General features: G+C 46.4%; 1 protein-coding gene across 6 annotated transcripts in view; it reads right to left on the bottom strand.

Annotated features, from left to right (window-relative positions):
- Positions 1-500: 500 nt before the first annotated feature.
- The window catches only part of rreb1a (ras responsive element binding protein 1a), a 78,542-nt gene continuing 58,540 nt past the window's right edge, over positions 501-20,502 (bottom strand). For 4 of the 6 annotated variants that reach the window (XM_075452711.1, XM_075452712.1, XM_075452715.1 and 1 more), the window contains 12 exons: positions 20,089-20,454; positions 18,026-18,215; positions 17,624-17,935; positions 13,839-14,298; positions 12,082-13,765; positions 11,834-12,012; positions 11,545-11,757; positions 10,091-10,252; positions 9,226-9,375; positions 8,382-8,482; positions 6,826-7,525; positions 501-5,476 (listed from right to left, as the gene is read on the bottom strand). In XM_075452711.1, coding sequence (XP_075308826.1) covers positions 4,875-5,476; positions 6,826-7,525; positions 8,382-8,482; positions 9,226-9,375; positions 10,091-10,252; positions 11,545-11,757; positions 11,834-12,012; positions 12,082-13,765; positions 13,839-14,298; positions 17,624-17,935; positions 18,026-18,215; positions 20,089-20,454 — 5,119 coding nt within the window. In that variant the 3' untranslated portion in view covers positions 501-4,874. The remainder of the gene's footprint in view (positions 5,477-6,825; positions 7,526-8,381; positions 8,483-9,225; positions 9,376-10,090; positions 10,253-11,544; positions 11,758-11,833; positions 12,013-12,081; positions 13,766-13,838; positions 14,299-17,623; positions 17,936-18,025; positions 18,216-20,088; positions 20,455-20,502) is intronic. The other 2 variants (XM_075452713.1, XM_075452714.1) reach the window with 2 other exon arrangements.

Below are 20,502 nucleotides of genomic sequence, written 5' to 3'. Positions count from 1 at the left end.
TTGGTCAGTTAGTTATTTGGTCAGTTGGTTAGTTACTTGGTCAGTCAGCTCGTCAGTTATTTGGTTAGTTACTTGGTCATTTCTTTGGTCAGTTACTTGGTCAGTTGGTTAGTTACTTGGTCAGTTAGTTATTTGGTCAGTTGGTTAGTTATTTGGTCAGTTGGTTAGTTACTTGGTCAGTTAGTTATTTGGTCAGTTGGTTAGTTACTTGGTCAGTTGGTTAGTTATTTGGTCAGTTAGTTATTTGGTCAGTTACTTGGTCAGTTAGTTATTTGGTCAGTTGGTTAGTTACTTGGTCAGTTAGTTGGTTAGTTATTTGGTCAGTTAGTTATTTGGTCAGTTGGTTAGTTACTTGGTCAGTTATTTGGTCAGTTGGTCAGTTATTTGGTCAGTCAGCTGGTCAGTTAGCTGGTTTATATACCTGATAAACAGCATCTTCACAGTAAAACACACTTTGCAGTGAAAGCCTCAGAAAGATGTAAAAAAAGACAGAACTCGTGTTTGATTCACACACCTTTCCTTAATATAATCTTTATTGCTTTTTCTTTTTGTGTTGAATACAGAGGAGGTTTACATCTCTTGACTTAGTGAAACACTGTCATGTTCTAACAGCAGGGGAACAACCACAGAAACTCATCCAGATGATTGTTTGTTAATGCTTTCTGATTGAGGTCCAGCACGTGTGTGGAAACGTCCACTTCGACCGGAACACACGACTTACGCCGAAGGATTTAATGAAGACGTCTGGCGAGAGAGACGATATTCTGACTTTCAAACATCAAAATCCAATCACATCTTCTCTGTTAGGTGACAAGTTCACAGTCAAGTGCTAAACGTAGTGATTGACAGTTTGAATTATATGTATATATATATATATATATAAAAAAAAAAAAGACAAAATAATCAGGACAAGTTGCAACTCAGGAAATAAGGACATGAAGCATTCGAATAATGGATTTGTGAAAGACCCTGAGAGCGAGATTATGTATTTTTATATCCATATATATATGTTGTAGCATGAGAAGTGGAGAAAAGAAATCATCCAGAATTGAACAAATTAGATTAACATGCAAAAACTAACCTAAAACTCACCCTTTAAATGAACAAAAAATGGATTTTCACAGTTTTATACCCATTAAATGACAAAGAGGAAGAAAATAAACACCAAAAACGCATTTCTGAGCCAAACTAAAAAATAAACAGAACCAACAGAGTCAGACAGTCTGTTCTCAACTCATATACAGGAGATCTACGTAAAGCTTTTGTATTCAGAGGGTTTCTTATTGCTAGTCCGAGTCGCACGCCGGCGAGCCGGTTCGTCCACAACACAAACCATCAGTTCCTCACAACAGTTCTGCAGCATAAATGTGATATTTTCAATACATGGCTTCTTCTCAAGTCATTATAGAAACTAAACTCGCATCCACACACACATACACACCTGGGCTCCAAATAAATACATTTAAAAACAGTCCATGTGCATTCGAATGGAAGTCCAGTATTCATATGGCGATACACAGACACACACACACAGATGTACATCAACGCTTATTCCCGAGGGAGAGGGCACATAAAGAGCTAACGAGACAGAAACCACTTCACAGAGAGAGGAAGGGGGAGCTTCTGAGCACATTTGGAAAATCAGAATCAATACCATGTCATCTAAATATAAATAATTATACTTTCTAGCGTGTGAAAGCTGACCGCCGCCGATTTAACGGCAGCGCGAGCTCACAAGCGTTAGCGCTGATTAATTCACGGTATAAGTTCATTTTGAAAGACTTGCCCAAAAATAAATCAAGAAATCTTTGTTCTACTCTAACAAACGGACGACAAAATGCAAAGTTTTGGCAGCTGAACCAACAGCAAAGGATTAACTTAACCAAAAGAACCGCAGAGTTAGCACGTTAGCTGCATAGCGTCTTCATTATTAGTGGCTTTAACACTTCAAACTAATTTGTGACATCATTTCAGAACAGTTATGAAACATTTCTGAAGTCAGAGCATGTTGGCTTACTATCACACTTTGAAATGCTAACAAGTGGCAGCAAGCTAACTTGCTAGCTCAAAAAGCATCAGTGATAGAGCGCTAGTAGCAGCTAGTTAGCTGTTAGCTTGCAAGCTAGAAATTTGTCTCGACATAAAAGTTGTTAAATATCAAAAATATTCTGTTATTCGTGACAATCCTCCATGAAACCAACAAAATACTTTAGTTGCTGAAGGAAATCGTATTTATTCCTGATTTACTGCTTCAAATTTAAAATGATCTGGAACAAAAAGCCAAGTATTTTAAACCTCTTTCGTACTCATTCTGTGGACTGCTGTTCGGAACTTAAACATCTTAATTTGACCTCGACGTGAACGTTAGGACAAACTGAGCGAAACTGGCCCTTTCTCTCTTGATTGTGGCACGTGGTAGTAATACGAACAGAAGAAGTAGTAGTAGGTTTGGAAGTTGTTAGTGGCAGAAGGCAGCGCCTCGTTTGTTTTAAACCCACTAAATGACTGACAGCTGCTGCCTCACAGTTCCGTTATGAGCCGCTGAGGTTCGATTTGCTAATGAGGTTGTTTGATATTATGAAAAATAAAAAAAAAGAACTAGAGAAAAAATTTACAATAAAGAGAAATTTGCTGAACTAATATTCAAACAAGAGAACAAAAACACACACGACCCCTCCCTCTAGTCATGATATCGGAACCAATAATCCCCCGACAACCCGTCCGCTTAGCGACGCATCTGGTCAGGTTGCCACGGGTGAACTTAGCCCTTTAACTTGTGCTGATTTTTAACGTGTGCAGCAGGGTAATACAGTTCAGGAACACAAAATAGTGTCTCGCTTGCACCAACTATTCATTCATCCATCCATTCCTCACTCTGTCATCCATCTCCCTGGAAACAGTTCTGAGATACAGCTGAGGGTTCATTCTTTCTTTTTTACATCTGATTGTCTCTAATGCTAACTGACGTACATTTGAAATATTAACAAAAAGCTTTTAGCTCTTCTGTATGTTCGGAGACAGACTGGAAGAAGAAAGACGCACAAAGTCCAACAAACCGACTTTCACAAAGGAGGACGCAGAGCAAACGGTACTGAAGCAGTTTCGGGCCAACTCATCACAAACTGATAATACTGCGAGCAAACTAGCAAGGCATACCGTTAGCTAGGTGTGTTAGCACGTTAGCTGCGTTAACGTACCGTTAGCTAGGTGTGTTTTTAAACTAAGCTAATGATAAATCTTTTTATCTTAGGACCCAATGGTTGACGACCAGAGAAATGAAAACATGTTAGGAATAGTTAGCCCGTCCGGTTATGCCAGTAATCCCATGCTAGATGCTATTTGTTCACTTATCATGAGCTAATACCCACAACTAGCCAGTGTTCTCCCCTCTCTCATCTGTGGTTAAGCCTAAACAAACTGGCGACACAAAGACTTTAGATATTAGTACAGCTGACTTCGCCTCATTTAGCTGCCATTGTCCAACTAAAACAACTAATAACTTCCACATATTGGGCACGGCTAGCTCTGTTGCTACTAAGCTGTGTTTGAAATCATACTAATGAGTTAGCCCTGGCTAGCTTTGATTTGGCCCACAGTAGAAACCAGGCTTGAAGAGCTTTAAGCCCACCGGCCACGTTAAGGAAGACATACGATTCAAAGGGCCGCATACAGAGCCGCTCGTTGGATGTTTTAATGGTTGCAGTTAAAAAGCAGAAGTTGAGGTAAACTGAACCCGGGGCAAGTTTGTGCAGCAGGTTAGCACGCTGGAGGCCCTGTAATTAACCCTTAAAGAACACTAGGGGGTGACGATGAGAGAAAGGCAAGAGTCACACACATTCACACAAACACGACAAAAACTTTTGATTTGTTCAGTTGTTACCCAACAAAAAAAATAAAAATAAATCCACAAAATACAAGATTTCCCCTCCCCCACACCTAAATATCACTGATAATCGCACACATGCAGAAAAACAAAATACTCGAGCATCACGTGCCACGTTCCAACTTTCTGTACACATGGAATCAACTGAGAATGATGACGGGAAGTGAACACAGAAGGGATCAATAGTGTGATGGGTTTAGGAAACAAAGAGAGAACACAAACACCATTTTCTGCCCTTTCAAGAGTTCTTTTCCACACAGAAGTGCGACTTTGACAAGTTCGTGAAAGTTTTTGTGTGTTTACGGAGCCACAGAGAAGACGGGCATCGTGCGAAGGGGCCACAGAAAGGACGCTGAGGAGCCGACCTTTCTGCGTTTTCCAGTTACAAAAAACCTCCCTCAGTCCCACAGTGAGACACGAGCACCACAGCGGGCTTCACCCGCCGCCGCCGCGGCCGAACAGCCGCCACCTCCGTGTTCCACTCCATCCAAAAATATCAAAAACGGATGTTGGAACCGGAGGAGCAGCAAGTGAATGTTCAGTGTCGTAAAGGCGGCTGCTGGACCAAAAGGAAAAGTTCGCCACTTCCACGGCTTTTTTTTATTTATTCTGATGGCCGGCGCCCGGCTGCTAATTTAAATACCGAAGAAGAAATGTGACGCCGACGGTCCGTTTCAGTCGGCATCCAAGTTGATCATCAATTCTCAAAGAAAAATCTAGAACAATAATAAATCGTAATCGTTTATTCTTTTTATTGCTGAAATATAGATTCCCCGCACAAAAAAAAAAAAAAGTAAATCACTGTCATCATAAAAAGCTATAAAAATTATATCCATCCTCCGTAATAATGCAGATAAAGATATAGCAAAAAACATCTTTTAAAGTAGGACTAGTAGTAAGGCACTTCAAGAAAACGAGGTTTTCCTCTTTCCGTGGAAAAGTTTTCCGCTGGTTTTTGCATCGTATGGCACTGCGGTGAGGCCGCTTCCCTTCAGTCCGCCCCCACCAGAGGAGGCTCTCCGTTGGGCAGCGTGTGCTCCAGGGGGGGCTGGCTGTGGATCTCCAGCAGCCCGTGGATGATGCCTTCCGCGGGGGGCGCCGCCGCCGTGTCTCCTGGCGGGCGGCTGCAGGAGGCGGGGTCTTTGGAGGAGTCGGGCGCCGCCGGCGAGTCTGTGCTTGTGGTCGTCTTTGATTCAGTAGCTTGATGAGTCGAGTCAGAGGAGGAAAGTTCAGATTCGTCCTGGATATCCGCCTCTTCGGAAGTCGGATCCGAGTCGGACGCTTTGGCGGAGCCGTCCTCTGCCGCCGCGGCGCCCGACTCCTCCGGCTGCCCATCGCCCTCCTCCTTCACGTCCTCCTCCTCCAGCTCCTTCGCTCTGGCGGCGGCGCTCCCGCATTCGCTCTCGTTCTCTGACGGCGGGCAGGTGGAGGTCGGGGTCGGCGTGCAGGAGTCTCCGTCTTCGCTGGCGTCATCGTTGGCGGCGGAGGACTCGTCGGCTCCTCGTGGCTTCAGGTGGATCCTCTGGTGCCGGACCAGGCTGTGCTTCAGGGTGAAGGTCCGCTCGCAGGTCTTACACTGGTACGGCCGCTCGCCTGCGGAGGGAAAACATTCATTTAGCCTTCTGGAATTCATCTAAAACACCCGTGGGGCGCCAAGCTAGCACGTTAACCTGCTATTAGCGTTCTGTAACTACTGCTCTTTAGGCTAGCACGTTAGCTTGCTATTAGCGTTCTGTTACTACTGCTCTTCGAGTTAGCACGTTAGCTTGCTACTTGCGCTTTGTTACTACTGCTCTTCGAGTTAGCACGTTAGCTTGCTACTAGCGCTTTGTTATTAATGCTCTTTGGGCTAGCACGTTAGCTTGCTACTAGCTTGCTGCTGTGGGCCTCTAATTTCAGTTTCATAACTACTATATTTACATTGTGTTTCCACTGTGGGTAAGTTATAAAAACACTTTCTGAAAAGATGCTACACAGCTAACATGCTAACTCTCCAGTTCCCTGTGTGCTTCATGAGTGAAAAACCAGCAAAGAAGTTCAGTTTCCTTCTATTTAAGCATTTAGGGTTATAATGACACGAATGACTGAGAATCTTTGAGTTTCTTTAAACTGGAGTTGGGCAGCTGCTTTGAAACATGCGTGATGATACTGACTGAAGCTGTTTGTCCTGCAGCTGCAGAGCAGCTGGAGGCTGAAACCGGTGAGCAGCCTGACCAGCAGGAGGCGCCAGAGACCAGAGCGGCTTCCACTAAGCAGCCTCCACAGAGCAGCAAGGTAACACTTCTGTCAGTGTTTTTAACTTTCAGCCTGGACAGGAAGACATTCAGTATAATAATAATAATTTTTCAATAATTCCCCCTGCGATTACCTCAAGATGAACCTACTTTTATGTGATAATGGCTTAACTTACTATTATCCTGTTACTACTGCTTTTTGAGCTAATACGTTAGCTTGTTACTAGCGCTCTGTTACTAATGCTCTTTGAGCTAGCAAGTTAGCTTGCTACTAGCGCTCTGTTACTACTGCTCTTTGATCTAGCACGTTAGCTTGCTATTAGCGCTTTGTTATTAATGCTATTTGAGCTAGCACGTTAGCTGGCTATTAGCGGTCTGTTACGACTGCTCTTTGAGCTAGCACGTTACCTTGCTACTAGCGCTCTGTTACTACTGCTCTTTGATCTAGCACGTTAGCTTGCTATTAGCGCTTTGTTATTAATGCTATTTGAGCTAGCACGTTAGCTGGCTATTAGCGGTCTGTTACGACTGCTCTTTGAGCTAGCACGTTACCTTGCTACTAGCGCTCTGTTACGACTGCTCTTTGGGCTAGCACGTTAGCTTGCTACTAGCGCTCTGTTACTACTGCTCTTTAGGCTACCACGTTAGCTTGCTACTAGCGCTCTGTTAGAGGTGGGGGCCCCCACCTGTGCACCTGTGGTTCCGTACCTGTGTGCGACCTCATGTGTCGGGTCAGGTCCTGCAGGGACCAGAATCTCTTGTCGCACACGTTGCAGATCTTCTTCCTCTTGTCCACTCGTCCTCCTCCCGTCTCTCCTCCCTCCACGTTCTTTGGTTCCGACGCCTCTTCATCGCTCCGCTCCTCCTTTTCCTTCTCCTCTTCCTCCTCCTCCTCCGACTCCACGCTCTCTCCGCCCTCGCTCTCGCCTCCCTTTGCTCCTCCTTCCTCCACCTCCAGCTCCAGCTCCATCTCCAGCTCCTTCTCGTCTTTCTCCTCCTCGGCAGCTTTGCTCTCCTCGGCAGCTTTGCCCTCCTCCATCGCCGGCGAAGCCTCCTCCATAGGAGTCGGGGTCTCCTCGGAGAGGTGCGCCCTCTCGTGGCGAGCGAGCGTGGTGGCGTAGCGGAAGCTCTTCTTGCACACTCGACAGACGTGTTTGTACTCTGGCTGCTGCTTCACGGGGTTACCGGCGGACGCCTTGTCCTTCTCCTCGGGGCTCTCTGCGGCCTCTGGGGGAGCCGAGGTGGAGGATGCAGAGGACGAAGAGGAACAGGAGGAGGAGCAGGGTTGTTCTTCCTGAGGGGCGGAGCTTGAGGAGGACGTGGAGAGCTTAAAGTCGATGAGCTTCTTGCCAAAGTTCAGGTCCAGACTCTTGTTGCTGTGACAGTCGTCATCGTCGGTGCTCTCCACCTGAAGGAGGACACCATTCATCACTTTTTAATTCACATTTTTACACACAAATAAATATAACTTAAAATGAGGAGTCGTCCTTCATTGTTGCAGTTGGGGAGGATCTGTGATACTGAGTCGAGGTAATTCTGTTTACTGCTCCTGAGCACAAACAGTTGCATTTATGGCAGCAGAGAAGAAGCAACCAACCAGGCCACAAGCCGTCCTTCAGCCCAGGTTTGCCGTGATGGGATATCAGACTTTACTTGGCTGAGCTAACAAAATATCTGTTATGTCAAGATATATCAGGATATTTAGCAAGCTAACGTATTAGCAGTAATAACAGAGCAGTAGTAGCAAGCTAACGTGCTAGCCTAAAGAGCATTAGTAACAGAGCACTAGTAGCAAGCTAATGTGTTAGCTCAAAGGGCATTAATAACAAAGCGCTAATAGCAAGCTAAAGTGCTAGCTCAAAGAGCAGTAGTAACAGAGCGCTAGTAGCAGGCTAACGTGCTAGCTCAAAGAGCAGTAGTAACAGAGCGCTAGTAGCAAGCTAACGTGCTAGCTCAAAGAGCAGTAGTAACAGAGCGCTAGTAGCAAGCTAACGTGCTAGATCAAAGAGCAGTAGTAACAGAGCGCTAGTAGCAAGCTAATGTATTAGCTCAAAGAGCAGTAGTAACAGAGCGCTAGTAAAAAGCTAACGTATTAGCTCAAAAAGCAGTAGTAACAGGATAATAGTAAGTTAAGCCATTATCACATAAAAGTAGGTTCATCTTGAGGTCATCTTTAAATTATTATAATATAAATTATTATTACTATACTGAATGTCCGTCTTCCTGTCCAGGCTGAAAGTTAAAAACACTGACTGAAGTGTTACCTTGCTGCTCTGTGGAGGCTGTTTAGTGGAAGCCGCTCTGGTCTCTGGCGCCTCCTGCTGGTCAGGCTGCTCACCGGTTTCAGCCTCCAGCTGCTCTGCAGCTGCAGGACAAACAGCTTCAGTCAGTATCATCACGCATGTTTCAAAGCAGCTGCCCAACTCCAGTTTAAATAAACTCATCAGTCATTCGTGTCATTATAACCTTAAATACTTAAATAGAAGGAAACTGAACTTCTTTTCTGGTTTTTAACTCAAGAAGCACACAGGGAACTGGAGTGTTAGCATGTTAGCTGTGTAGCATCTTTATTTTCAGAAAGTGTTTTTATAACTTACCCACAGTGGAAACACAATGTAAATATAGTAGTTATGAAACTGAAATTAGAGGCCCACAGCAGCAAGCTAGTAGCAAGCTAACGTGCTAGCTCAAATAGCATTAGTAACAGAACTAGTAGCAAGCTAGTAACGACAACTATCCCCGTTACCAGTCACAACTAACCTTGAAATGTTTAATGAGGTAAAGATATTTAATAATTATTGAATTAATGATTTACCTAACAGCGCAGTGACAAAATCATCAAGACATTTGATCTTTCGCTGCACTTAGCCGTCACCTGCTTTTACAGGTGTGGTTGGTTTAGGACCAGTAATATTAGGCCGAAAATAATTCTTTTCATTGTTAAATTATATATAAAAACATTTTCTTTAAGAGGCAAAAATATTTAAAATCAAACCAAATAAAGAAACGCAGCAAATTTTCACCTTGAAATGTTCAAAAAAAACAATGTAAATAACTGTTGGTTATCACGTTATTATTGACTCGTTTCAGCTCTTTCCATTGGCTGACCTTGGCTTGCTTTGTGGGTGGGGCTTCCCGGTGAGTTTTCGCAGGGGGCGGAGCTGTCAACTGTAGGGGCGTGACCCGAGTCTGGGGTTGTGGAGGCGCCGCTGAGGTCTTGTGTTTCTGATGCTAGCTGCTCATTCTCTGACTGGCTCTCTGCAAGACATGAAGACACGATCAATACAAAGAAACATTGATCAGCTATTCCCTAAATGAAGTTAACAGGATGTCGCAATGCAAAGGTAAGCGTTTCCTGACTGAGTGGGACAATATCTGCCCAATTTATTGAGTTAATTGTATTTTCTTTATCAAGTTAGAGATGAAAAATGTTCCAGGATAGTTGTTTATTTCATCATTTACACAGTAAGTTGTTGTATTCTTCGTTGATTTAATCATTTATTGAATGAAACTAACGATTCTTTGCTTTATCAATGTCCAAAATAATTAGTATGAAGAATCAATCATGTTTGGTACAATATTAACAATTCAATTTTTATAAATAAAGTATTTACGACACTAAAAAGCTCAAATTTTTGAGGTTCTGTCAGTATTTTACCACGAAAACAGCTGCAGGTTAGTTCGTTTCGTCCCATTAAGTCGTTGAGAAATTTACTTTATTAATAAATTCAGTTTTACTGGATTTCATTGTTCTGTTGACTCTAAAGTAAAATGTGACCAAACTGAATATTTATCGCTAATTTTACGTCTTGTTACCGTTTATCTTCGGATAGCAAACTATTCGTACGAAAAACTCCGTAATTACGGTAATCGTCCGTCTTTGAGCCGGCGTTATTACGGACTCTTCACCATCGTACTTAAAGAACAGGAGAACATATCAGAGGGTTGAAAGATGTGAGAACGGTTTTCTGACCGGCGCTCTCGTGCAGGCCTTCGTCGTCTTCTTTCTTGACGATGGCGCCGTTGCGCCGCAGCGTCCTGTGGGTGACGCCGTGTTTGCGCAGCAGGTGGCGCTCACAGTTGGACTTTGTGGAGAAGAAGGCGTCGCACCGGGGACACGGAAACGGCTTCTGACCTGAGGAAGAGCAGAACAGACGCTTTCAGGGCTCCTGCAGCTTCGTGAAGACGGTAAGAAACTTCACATTCAAGTTAAATCTGAATTATTTTCATCGATTAGCAGCAAAAAACTTATTCAGAATACTTCAGTTTAAAATGACTCTTCGGTTGATTCGGAGTGTTTTAACTGCAGAAACCTGACATCCAACAGCAGCTTTCTGTGTAGAAGCTTTTTAAATTTTAGAAACAGTAAAACTAACTAACTAAAGCTAACGTGCTAGCCCAAAGAGCAGTAGTAACAGAGCGCTAATAGCAAGCTTATGTGCTAGCTCAAAGAGCATTGGTAACAGAGCGCATTAGCATGCTAACGTACTAGCCCAAAGAGCAGTAGTAACAGAGCGCTAGTAGCAAGCTTATGTGCTAGCCCAAAGAGCAGTAGTAACAGAGCGCTAGTAACAAGCTAACATGCTAGCTCAAATAGCATTAGTAACAGAGAACTAGTAGCAAGCTAGTAACTACAGCTATCCTGTTACCAGTCACAACTAACCTTGAAATGTTTAATGAGGTAAAGATATTTAATATTTTCGGTTGATTCGGAGTGTTTTAGCTGCAGAAACCTGATGTCCAACAGCAGCTTTCTGTGTAGAAGCTTTTTAAATTTTAGAAACAGTAAAACTAACTAACTAAAGCTAATGTGCTAGCCCAAAGAGCAGTAGTAACAGAGGGCTAATAGCAAGCTAACGTGCTAGCCCAAAGAGCAGTAGTAACAGAGCGCTAGTAGCAAGCTAACGTGCTAGCCCAAAGAGCAGTAGTAACAGAGCACTAGTAGCAAGCTAACGTACTAGCCCAAAGAGCATTAGCAACAGAGCACTAGTAACAAGCTAACATGCTAGCTCAAATAGCATTAGTAACAGAGTAGCAACTAGTAGTAACTAGTAGCAAGCTAGTAACTACAGCTATCCCTGTTACCAGTCAAAACTAACCTTGAAATGTTTAATGAGGTAAAGATATTTAACAATTATTGAATTAATAATTTGACTTAAAATGACTCTTCGGTTGATTCGGAGTGTTTTAGCTGCAGAAACCTGATGTCCAACAGCAGCTTTCTGTGTAGAAGCTTTTTAAATTTTAGAAACATAGTAAAACTACGAACTTCATCGGAGACAGAAGAAGAAGACGAAATGTTTAAGCTAAAAACAACTTGGCACGGCGCACACTTTTACATCTAAAACACGCTGTTCCTCAGCCGGACTTACGGACCGCCCCGGGGGCGGTAAGTGCAGAGCATGAGTGTGCGTTTCTGGGCGTTACCGGTGTGCGTCAGCATGTGGCGCTGCAGCGAGCTCGCCCAGGGGAACACCCGGGGGCAGAAGGGGCAGGTCATCTTCTGGACAGAGTTGGAGTAGGCGTTTTTCTTCCCTTTCGACTGAGGTACTGACAGCGCCGCCGGCCTTCCCTCCTCCCTCTCTCCTCCCTCCTTCTCCTCCCCTCCACTTCCTGCCGTAGCGGCTGCTCTGTCCACGTCTGTTCAGAGGGAGTTTAAATCAATCCCAGAACCACCGCCCGATTCTAACCGTTGGCTTTCAGTGCGTCAGCTCACCTCTCTTTCCCGGCAGCTCGGCCGCTCCCGTCTGCAGGTAGGTGCTGAATTTGTTGGCGTCCGTGGTCGCCAGCATCTTCTCCACGCTCGCAAACTCGCCGCTGGATTCCAGGTCGATGCCGCCGCTCGCCACCTTCTCCTTGGCGGCCAGCGCGGCGGGCTTCTTCCTGGACCTCCGTCTGTGGAAGAGGGAACAGTCAGATGTGGCACGGATCCGCCGTGAGAAGGTGAAAACGAAGCTCACGTACCTGGAGGATCCTTCGGACAGGTCGTCGCTCTGCGTGTCGATGGCGGCGGCGGGACCAGGGGCGTCGGCGGCCGAGTCCGTCTGAGAGGAAGCGGCGCCCGGCTGGGGTTTGACCTCCGGCGGGGCGGCGTCCCTCTTCAGCAGGTCCTGAGCCGCAGAGACGGAGCTGATGATCTGAGCGATGGAGGCCAGCGGCGGCAGCTCCTTCAGGGCGGCGCAGGGCGGCGTGGAGGCGGAGGCGGAGGGTTTGGGCAGCAGCGGTTTGAGGCGCTGAGCTCGCGCAGAGCTGGGCAGGGAGGCGGGGGGAGGGGTGGAGCCCGGGGGCAGCTGGTAGCAGCCCAGCTGGGGGTGGGGGTGCAGGGGGGGCAGGGCGCTCGCCGTTTTCTCGTCCTTGGACAGAGCGAGAGCGAGCTGCTGCTCCATGATGCCGCCGCTCTGCTCCGTCTTTATCTCCCGCTTCTCGCCGCCGCTCGCCGCCTCCCGCCGCTGCCGCTTGCTGGGGATGGACAGGTCGATGGGCTGGTCCAGCACGCCGCAGTCGAAGGTGGGCGAGGCGCTCTCCAGCTTGACCCCGGGAGACCCCGCCTGGCTGCCGCCGCCCCGCCCCTTGGCGGAGAAGTCCAGCGGCTGGTCCAGCTCGGCGGGGAACGCCGCGCTCGCCAGGTCCTCCATCTTCACCGCCTGCAGCACCTGGATGGGAGGCTGGCTGATCCCGTTCAGCGCCGTCGCATTCACCGGCACCGTGCGCGTGGTGCCGCCGCCGGCGGCGGGGAGGAGGGTGGCGATGTGCTCCTCGATCTCCCGCTCCTGCACCTCGGGGTGCTGCTTCAGCAGGTGGTGGATGCAGTTCCGTTTGGCGAGGAAGGCGGCGCCGCAGCGCCGGCACTCGAACGGTTTCCTCTGGCAGCCGTTGTGCGTGCGCAGGTGGATCTGCAGTGCCCGGTAGGTCTTCAGGTCCTCGCCGCAGAACCTGCACGTGGTGTCAGCCTCCGTGTCCTGGGTGGTGGTGGCGGCGGTGATCGGCGCCGCCATGTTGGCGGTGCTGCTGGAGGTGACGTACTTGATGTTTTTCTCGATGTCCTTCCGTGAGGTCTTGGCGTGCTTCTTCCTGAGGTGGCGCTCGCAGTTGGCCTTGACAGTGAAGGGGTAATGGCAGACGCGGCAGACGTACGGACGCTCGCCGCTGTGCGTGCGCAGGTGGCGGATCAGCGTGGCTTTGTCCGGCGCCACGTAGTCGCAGATGTTGCACTGGTGAGGGAGGATGCCGAGGTGGAAGCGCATGTGAGCCTGCAGGACGCCGGAAAAGGCGAACACCTGGTCGCAGAAGCGGCACGGGAACGAGCCTTTTGCCGAGCCGGCGTTGTTGCCCGCTTTGGCTCCCAGCTTCCTGCCGCTAAGCCCCGCCTCCTCGTGCACGGCCGTGGTGGCAGCGGGCGGCGAGTCGGACGACGGCGTGTCCCCCATGCACTCGGTGTCCATCTGCCCGGCCGAGGAAGAGGAGGAGGAGGAGGAGCAGGAGGGCGTTTTGAAGAGGGTGGGGGGCGGCAGGCTGGGGCTGATGCAGCCCAGCGAGGCCTGCTGGGAGCTCTGCAGCGGCGGCGGCGTGGTGGCGGTCAGGCTGAGGCGGGGGCTGATGGGAGGTTTAGGCTTCAGCGGCGGCATGGCCTTCTGACCCTGGACGTGACCTGGAGGAGGGACAGACGGTCAGTCAGCGGCTCAACATCTGGAAACACCGAGCGTTAAAAAGCAAACACCCACCTGGACCTCCGGGGAACCCGGGAGCTTTGGCCAGAGGCGGGAGCCCCATCTGATTGGGCGCCGCCGCCGCCACTTTGAGGATCTGCTGGATGTCGGCCAGCTCCATGATGCCGGCTCCACCCGCCTCTCCTGGTTTCATGCCGGAGGCAGCGGCGCCGGCGGTGGCGGCGCCCCCGTCGGGCTGCAGCAGGAAGCTGGTCTGGAACGGCTGCAGGGACAGCAGGCTGAGGGCGTCCCGCTGGGACAGGCCCTGCAGGGCGGAGCCCGAGGCCTCCAGCAGCGGGATGCTCAGGGCGGCCAGCCCCCCCACGTTCAGCCCCAGAGTCAGGCCCAGACCCCCGGACAGGTGGGCGGAGGCCGGCTCCTGGGGAAGGCTGGAGGACGGAGGCTCCACGTGGATCACCTTTATGCTGTCCAGGTGCGCCTGGTGGATCTCGTCATCAGTGGGACCGGGCGCCACCTGCGGTGGGAGAGGAATCCGGTCAGGACGGGTTCAGGGTCTCATGGGCTACTACACCTACTAACTTTGAACTTTGAACAGTAACTATGGCTGTGTTCGAAACTTTCTGAGTTAGTATGCGAGTTTGAGTAAGCGAGAAGTTCCCGGATGCATACTAGATTCTCTGAAATGTTGGGTATGCATCATGAGGTTACTACTCATACTCAAACTACCCAAGATGCAACGTAACGTGACGTCGCCGATCGTCATTTCCTGTCAAAACGGCAGTTTCAAGCTAGCTACAACGAGGGTAGGTTCACTTCCTGTTTTCAAAACAAAAGCACCAATTGTATGGTAATGGCTTTCCCTATGATAAAAGGCAACGGGTATTTTATTTTGTGAAAATAACTGGAAGTGCGTTGCTCACTGCGGCTAGCTTTAGTAGCGCCGCATTCGTGGGAACAAAATTGTAAACAGCCGGTATTTTGTCAGGTTTTCAACACGTTGGGGATCTAAACGACTACTTTCTCACCTGAAAATGTTTCAAATGTTGCTAAAGTTTACAGAGTTTAGAGCTTAAAGGAAATCAGCTTCAGGCCGGCTGATTTCGGCTCAGGCAGGAGCGAGATGCATTGTAAATGCTCTGCATACTGTCTGATCGATGAGTTTGCAGTATGGAAGTATGTAGCATGTAGTATGCAGTATGTAGTATGCAGTATGTAGTATGTAGTATGTAGTATGCAGTATGTAGTATGGAAGTATGTAGTATGGAAGTATGTAGTATGTAGTATGCAGTATGTAGTATGCATTATGTAGTATGCATTATGTAGTATGCAGTATGTAGTATGCAGTATGAAGTATGTAGTATGGAAGTATGTAGTATGTAGAATGTAGTATGGAAGTATGTAGTATGTAGTATGTAGTATGCAGTATGTAGTATGTAGTATGCAGTATGTAGTATGCAGTATGTAGTATGCAGTATGAAGTATGTAGTATGGAAGTATGTAGTATGTAGTATGGAAGTATGTAGTATGGAAGTATGTAGTATGCAGTATGTAGTATGCAGTATGTAGTATGCAGTATGAAGTATGTAGTATGGAAGTATGTAGTATGTAGTATGGAAGTATGTAGTATGGAAGTATGTAGTATGCAGTATGTAGTATGCAGTATGTAGTATGCAGTATGAAGTATGTAGTATGGAAGTATGTAGTATGCAGTATGAAGTATGTAGTATGGAAGTATGTAGTATGGAAGTATGTAGTATGTAGAATGTAGTATGGAAGTATGTAGTATGTAGTATGTAGTATGCAGTATGTAGTATGTAGTATGCAGTATGTAGTATGCAGTATGTAGTATGTAGTATGGAAGTATGTAGTATGGAAGTATGTAGTATGCAGTATGTAGTATGCAGTATGTAGTATGCAGTATGAAGTATGTAGTATGGAAGTATGTAGTATGTAGTATGGAAGTATGTAGTATGCAGTATGTAGTATGCAGTATGTAGTATGCAGTATGGAAGTATGTAGTATGTAGTATGGAAGTATGTAGTATGGAAGTATGTAGTATGCAGTATGTAGTATGTAGTATGCATTATGTAGTATGCAGTATGTAGTATGCAGTATGAAGTATGTAGTATGGAAGTATGTCGTATGGAAGTATGTAGTATGCAGTATGTAGTATGCAGTATGTAGTATGTAGTATGCAGTATGCAGTATGTAGTATGTAGTATGCAGTATGTAGTATGCAGTATGTAGTATGCAGTATGTAGTATGTAGTATGGAAGTATGTAGTATGCAGTATGCAGTATGTAGTATGGAAGTATGTAGTATGCAGTATGCAGTATGTAGTATGGAAGTATGTAGTATGCAGTATGTAGTATGCAGTATGGAAGTATGTAGTATGTAGTATGCAGTATGTAGTATGTAGTATGCAGTATGTAGTATGGAAGTATGGAAGTATGTAGTATGCAGTATGTAGTATGCAGTATGTAGTATGCAGTATGTAGTATGTAGTATGCAGTATGCAGTATGCAGTATGTAGTATGCAGTATGCAGTATGTAGTATGTAGTATGCAGTATGCAGTATGTAGTATGCAGTATGCAGTATGTAGTATTGAAGTATGCAGTATGTAGTATGCAGTATGCAGTATGTAGTATTGAAGTATGCAGTATGTAGTATGCAGTATGCAGTATGTAGTATTGAAGTATGCAGTATGTAGTATGCAGTATGCAGTATGTAGTATGGAAGTATGTAGTATGGAAGTATGTAGTATGCAGTATGTAGTATGCATTATGTAGTATGCAGTATGTAGTATGCAGTATGAAGTATGTAGTATGGAAGTATGTAGTATGGAAGTATGTAGTATGTAGAATGTAGTATGGAAGTATGTAGTATGCAGTATGTAGTATGTAGTATGCAGTATGTAGTATGTAGTATGCAGTATGTAGTATGCAGTATGAAGTATGTAGTATGGAAGTATGGAAGTATGTAGTATGGAAGTATGTAGTATGGAAGTATGTAGTATGGAAGTATGTAGTATGCAGTATGTAGTATGCAGTATGCAGTATGAAGTATGTAGTATGGAAGTATGTAGTATGTAGTATGGAAGTATGTAGTATGGAAGTATGTAGTATGCAGTATGTAGTATGCAGTATGTAGTATGCAGTATGAAGTATGTAGTATGGAAGTATGTAGTATGTAGTATGGAAGTATGTAGTATGCAGTATGTAGTATGTAGTATGCATTATGTAGTATGCAGTATGTAGTATGCAGTATGAAGTATGTAGTATGGAAGTATGTAGTATGGAAGTATGTAGTATGCAGTATGTAGTATGCAGTATGTAGTATGTAGTATGCAGTATGCAGTATGTAGTATGTAGTATGCAGTATGTAGTATGCATTATGTAGTATGCAGTATGTAGTATGCAGTATGTAGTATGTAGTATGGAAGTATGTAGTATGTAGTATGCAGTATGTAGTATGCAGTATGTAGTATGTAGTATGCAGTATGCAGTATGTAGTATGTAGTATGCAGTATGTAGTATGTAGTATGCAGTATGCAGTATGTAGTATGTAGTATGCAGTATGCAGTATGCAGTATGTAGTATGCAGTATGTAGTATGCAGTATGCAGTATGCAGTATGTAGTATGCAGTATGTAGTATTGAAGTATGCAGTATGTAGTATGCAGTATGTAGTATTGAAGTATGTAGTATGTAGTATGCAGTATGCAGTATGTAGTATTGAAGTATGTAGTATGTAGTATGCGGTTTCGAACGCAGCCATTCTTTACAGAAAGGTGAGGCAGCATGATTTCAGACAGAAGAAGAAGAACAGCTGGATCTTACCTTGGAGGCGTGCTGAAGGCCGAAGGCTTCCAGGAAGCAGGCCTGCTCTGGGGACACCACCTCTGCCTCCGCGTCCTGACGCTCTTCTTCGCCGTTCTCAGAGTCTCCGCCCCCGTCCTCCTCCGGCTCCTCCTCCTCCTCCTCCGGCTCCTCCTCCGCCTCCTCGGGGGCGGCGGCGGGCGCTTTGTCGGGGTGGGAGGTGGTCTTGTGGAGCTCCAGGGCGGAGCGCAGGGGGAAGGCCTTGTCGCAGCAGTCGCAGACGAAGCGGTGGAACTTACTGATGCAGCGGCGGAGGTTGGTCTCACACCAGACCTGCGCCGGGGGGGAGGGGTCAAAGAGCGGTTAGAGAAACCGTGAAAGGTTTGCATTGGCTGAGCGGTCGGCAGCGGCGGGCGAGGATACCTGCGCGATGTGAGCGAACTTCTTGCAGGAGAAGTCGATGAAGGCCAGGTCGTTGAAGCCGGTGGGGATGGAGGGGTTGTTCTGGATGAAGGGCCGGCCGCTGGGGTCCTGGGGGAGGAGCTTGTGAACCCCCGCATTGTGACGCAACAACCCGCGGTGTGTCCGGAAAGAAAGGCAGCAGAGATCACACCTGCAGAGACACAACCACACACACTTTAGTCCACCTTTAGAGCTGCGATGAGCCGGCCCGGCCCGGCGCTGGTGCTGGTTCTGATGGAGGTTTCTTCCCGTTAAAGGGAGTTTTTTCCTCCCACAGTCGCCTCCTGCACCCTCAGGACGGGGGAGAGAAGTTTCACTGCCATCTGTTGGTTTCATTAACTTATTTTTGTTTCCGTCACAGTGAGCAGAAACGACATCTTCAGATGTTTTTCCTTCCTATGATTCAGTTTTAACTCCACATCTGTTTCATCATCACATCAACGTACGAGAGAGAGAAATCATTTATTAAACTAAGAAACCAAAAAAAACCAAAAAAAAACGTGAAATTGCTGCTGATTCAGTTGAAAGTAAACTTTATTTAACTTTAACGTAAAGTTAAGGAAGCAGAAAGGACTCTGCAGCCATCTTTAATCATTTACAGCCATACAAAATCATTTTGTTTGATTCGAGTTTCCTTCACATGATTTTTTTATTAATAATAATTCAGTTAAACTTTAAAGGAGGAAAAACCTTCTGAATTCTGGTTCCAGATAAAACTCGTTTAATACGTTTACTCATCTGTTGGAAACTCTGGGTTATTTTCTGGGTTATTTTCCAGAATTTTGCCAGTTTTGACGATTAAACTGAGATGCTGAACTTCCTGAAAGTCGCCACTAGGTGGCGACATTTCTCCACGTTTCCGTCACAGTGAGCAGAAACGACATCTTTAGATGTTTTTCCTTCCTATGATTCAGTTTTAACTCCACATCTGTTTAATGTTCGTTTCATCGTCACAACGTACGAGAGAGAGAAATCTCATTTATTAAACTAAGAAACCAAAAAAATAAAAAACGGTGAAACTGCTGCTGAAAAACTTTAAACTTTATTTAACTTTAAGGTAAAGTTAAGGAAGCAGAAAGGACTCTGCAGCCATTTTTAATCATTTACAGCCATCCAAAGCCAACTTTATCGTCACTTTATTTCATGAACAGGACAAATTGAGGATTAAATCTGTGTTTTTCCTCACCAGGAGTTGGAAAAAAGGCAACATTTTGCTCGTAGAAAGTGACAAACTAACACATTTTAACGTGAGAACTAGAATTATTTACGTTTTACTGACGTTTTTCTGCTGAAAGCTCGTTTGTTTCACCATTTAAACAGTTTAGAACAATGATTCAGAGTTTATTTAAAACAGAACCACCATTAAAGGCTTTATGAACGAGGAAAGGAGGCTAGGAAAGGAAGCTAGGAGAAGTTAGAAAGAAAGGGAACCAGGATTCGTTCTCTTAAAGCGGTTCTGGACCATCGGACCCGGTGCACAGCAGAACTTCACCTCCATCCCTCTGCCAGCCAGTTAAACCATCCCTCCATCCCTCGATCCTCTTAGCGGCTGATTAAAGGATTTACTGCTAAATATTCTCCTCCTCCATAACAGCTCAGCGCCGCCTGCTCACCTCCTCTCCTCCGCAAACTTCATCCTTTCTTCATTTATTTCCTTCTCTTTTCTCTTCTTTTCTCTTTATTTCTCTCCTTTTTCCGCAAACTTCATCCTTTCTTCATTTATTCCTTTAATTCCTTCTCTTTTCCCTTCTTTTCTCTCCTTCTTTTTCCTCCTTTCTTCCAAACCTTCATCCTTTCCTTCGTTTTCTCTCAAAGCTTTAATGTTCTTTCATTTATTTCCTTCTCTCTTCCCTTCTTTTCTCTTTATTTCTCTCCTTTCTCCTCAAACTTCATCCTTTCTTCTCCTTCTTTTTCCTCTCAAAGCTTTATTGTTCTATCCTTTCTTTCCCTCCCCCCCTCCCCCCGTGGGGCTGCAGGGGTTTATGGGTAGGAGCGAGGGATGGAGGAAAGAGGAGTGGGCGTACCTGAGCGCCGTGTCGGGGTGAGCGTCCATGTGAGCGTCCAGATCCAGCCTGGAGCTGCAGGTCTTGAAGCAGATGGGGCACGGCAGCAGCTCCTCCTCCGACCCCTGAACCGCCGCCGCCGCGTCCTCGGCCGCCGCGTCCTCCGGCACCTGAACACACCGCGGAGCCGTTAGGCCACGCCTCCGACCCCGACCCGCCCCCCCCGGGAGGCGGAGCCTCTGTACCTTCTTGTTGGGCGGCTCCTCGCCGCTCTCCTCGGGGTCCTGCCTCCTCTTGACGGACGGACGGCGCCGCTTGTTGGGAGACGGCGGGCTGCTGGCGGGCAGCAGGCCGCTGGCCGGATCCTTCTCGTGGATCTTCATGTGTCTGAGGAGAAGAAGAAGGGGAGACGAGTTAAAACAACCAGAAGAAGAA

The sequence above is a fragment of the Odontesthes bonariensis genome, chromosome 20 (genome assembly GCF_027942865.1).
Source record: "Odontesthes bonariensis isolate fOdoBon6 chromosome 20, fOdoBon6.hap1, whole genome shotgun sequence".
Lineage (NCBI taxonomy): Eukaryota > Metazoa > Chordata > Actinopteri > Atheriniformes > Atherinopsidae > Odontesthes > Odontesthes bonariensis.
The sequence above is the reverse complement of the archived record's forward strand: the minus strand, read 5'-3'. Positions and strand labels throughout refer to the sequence as shown.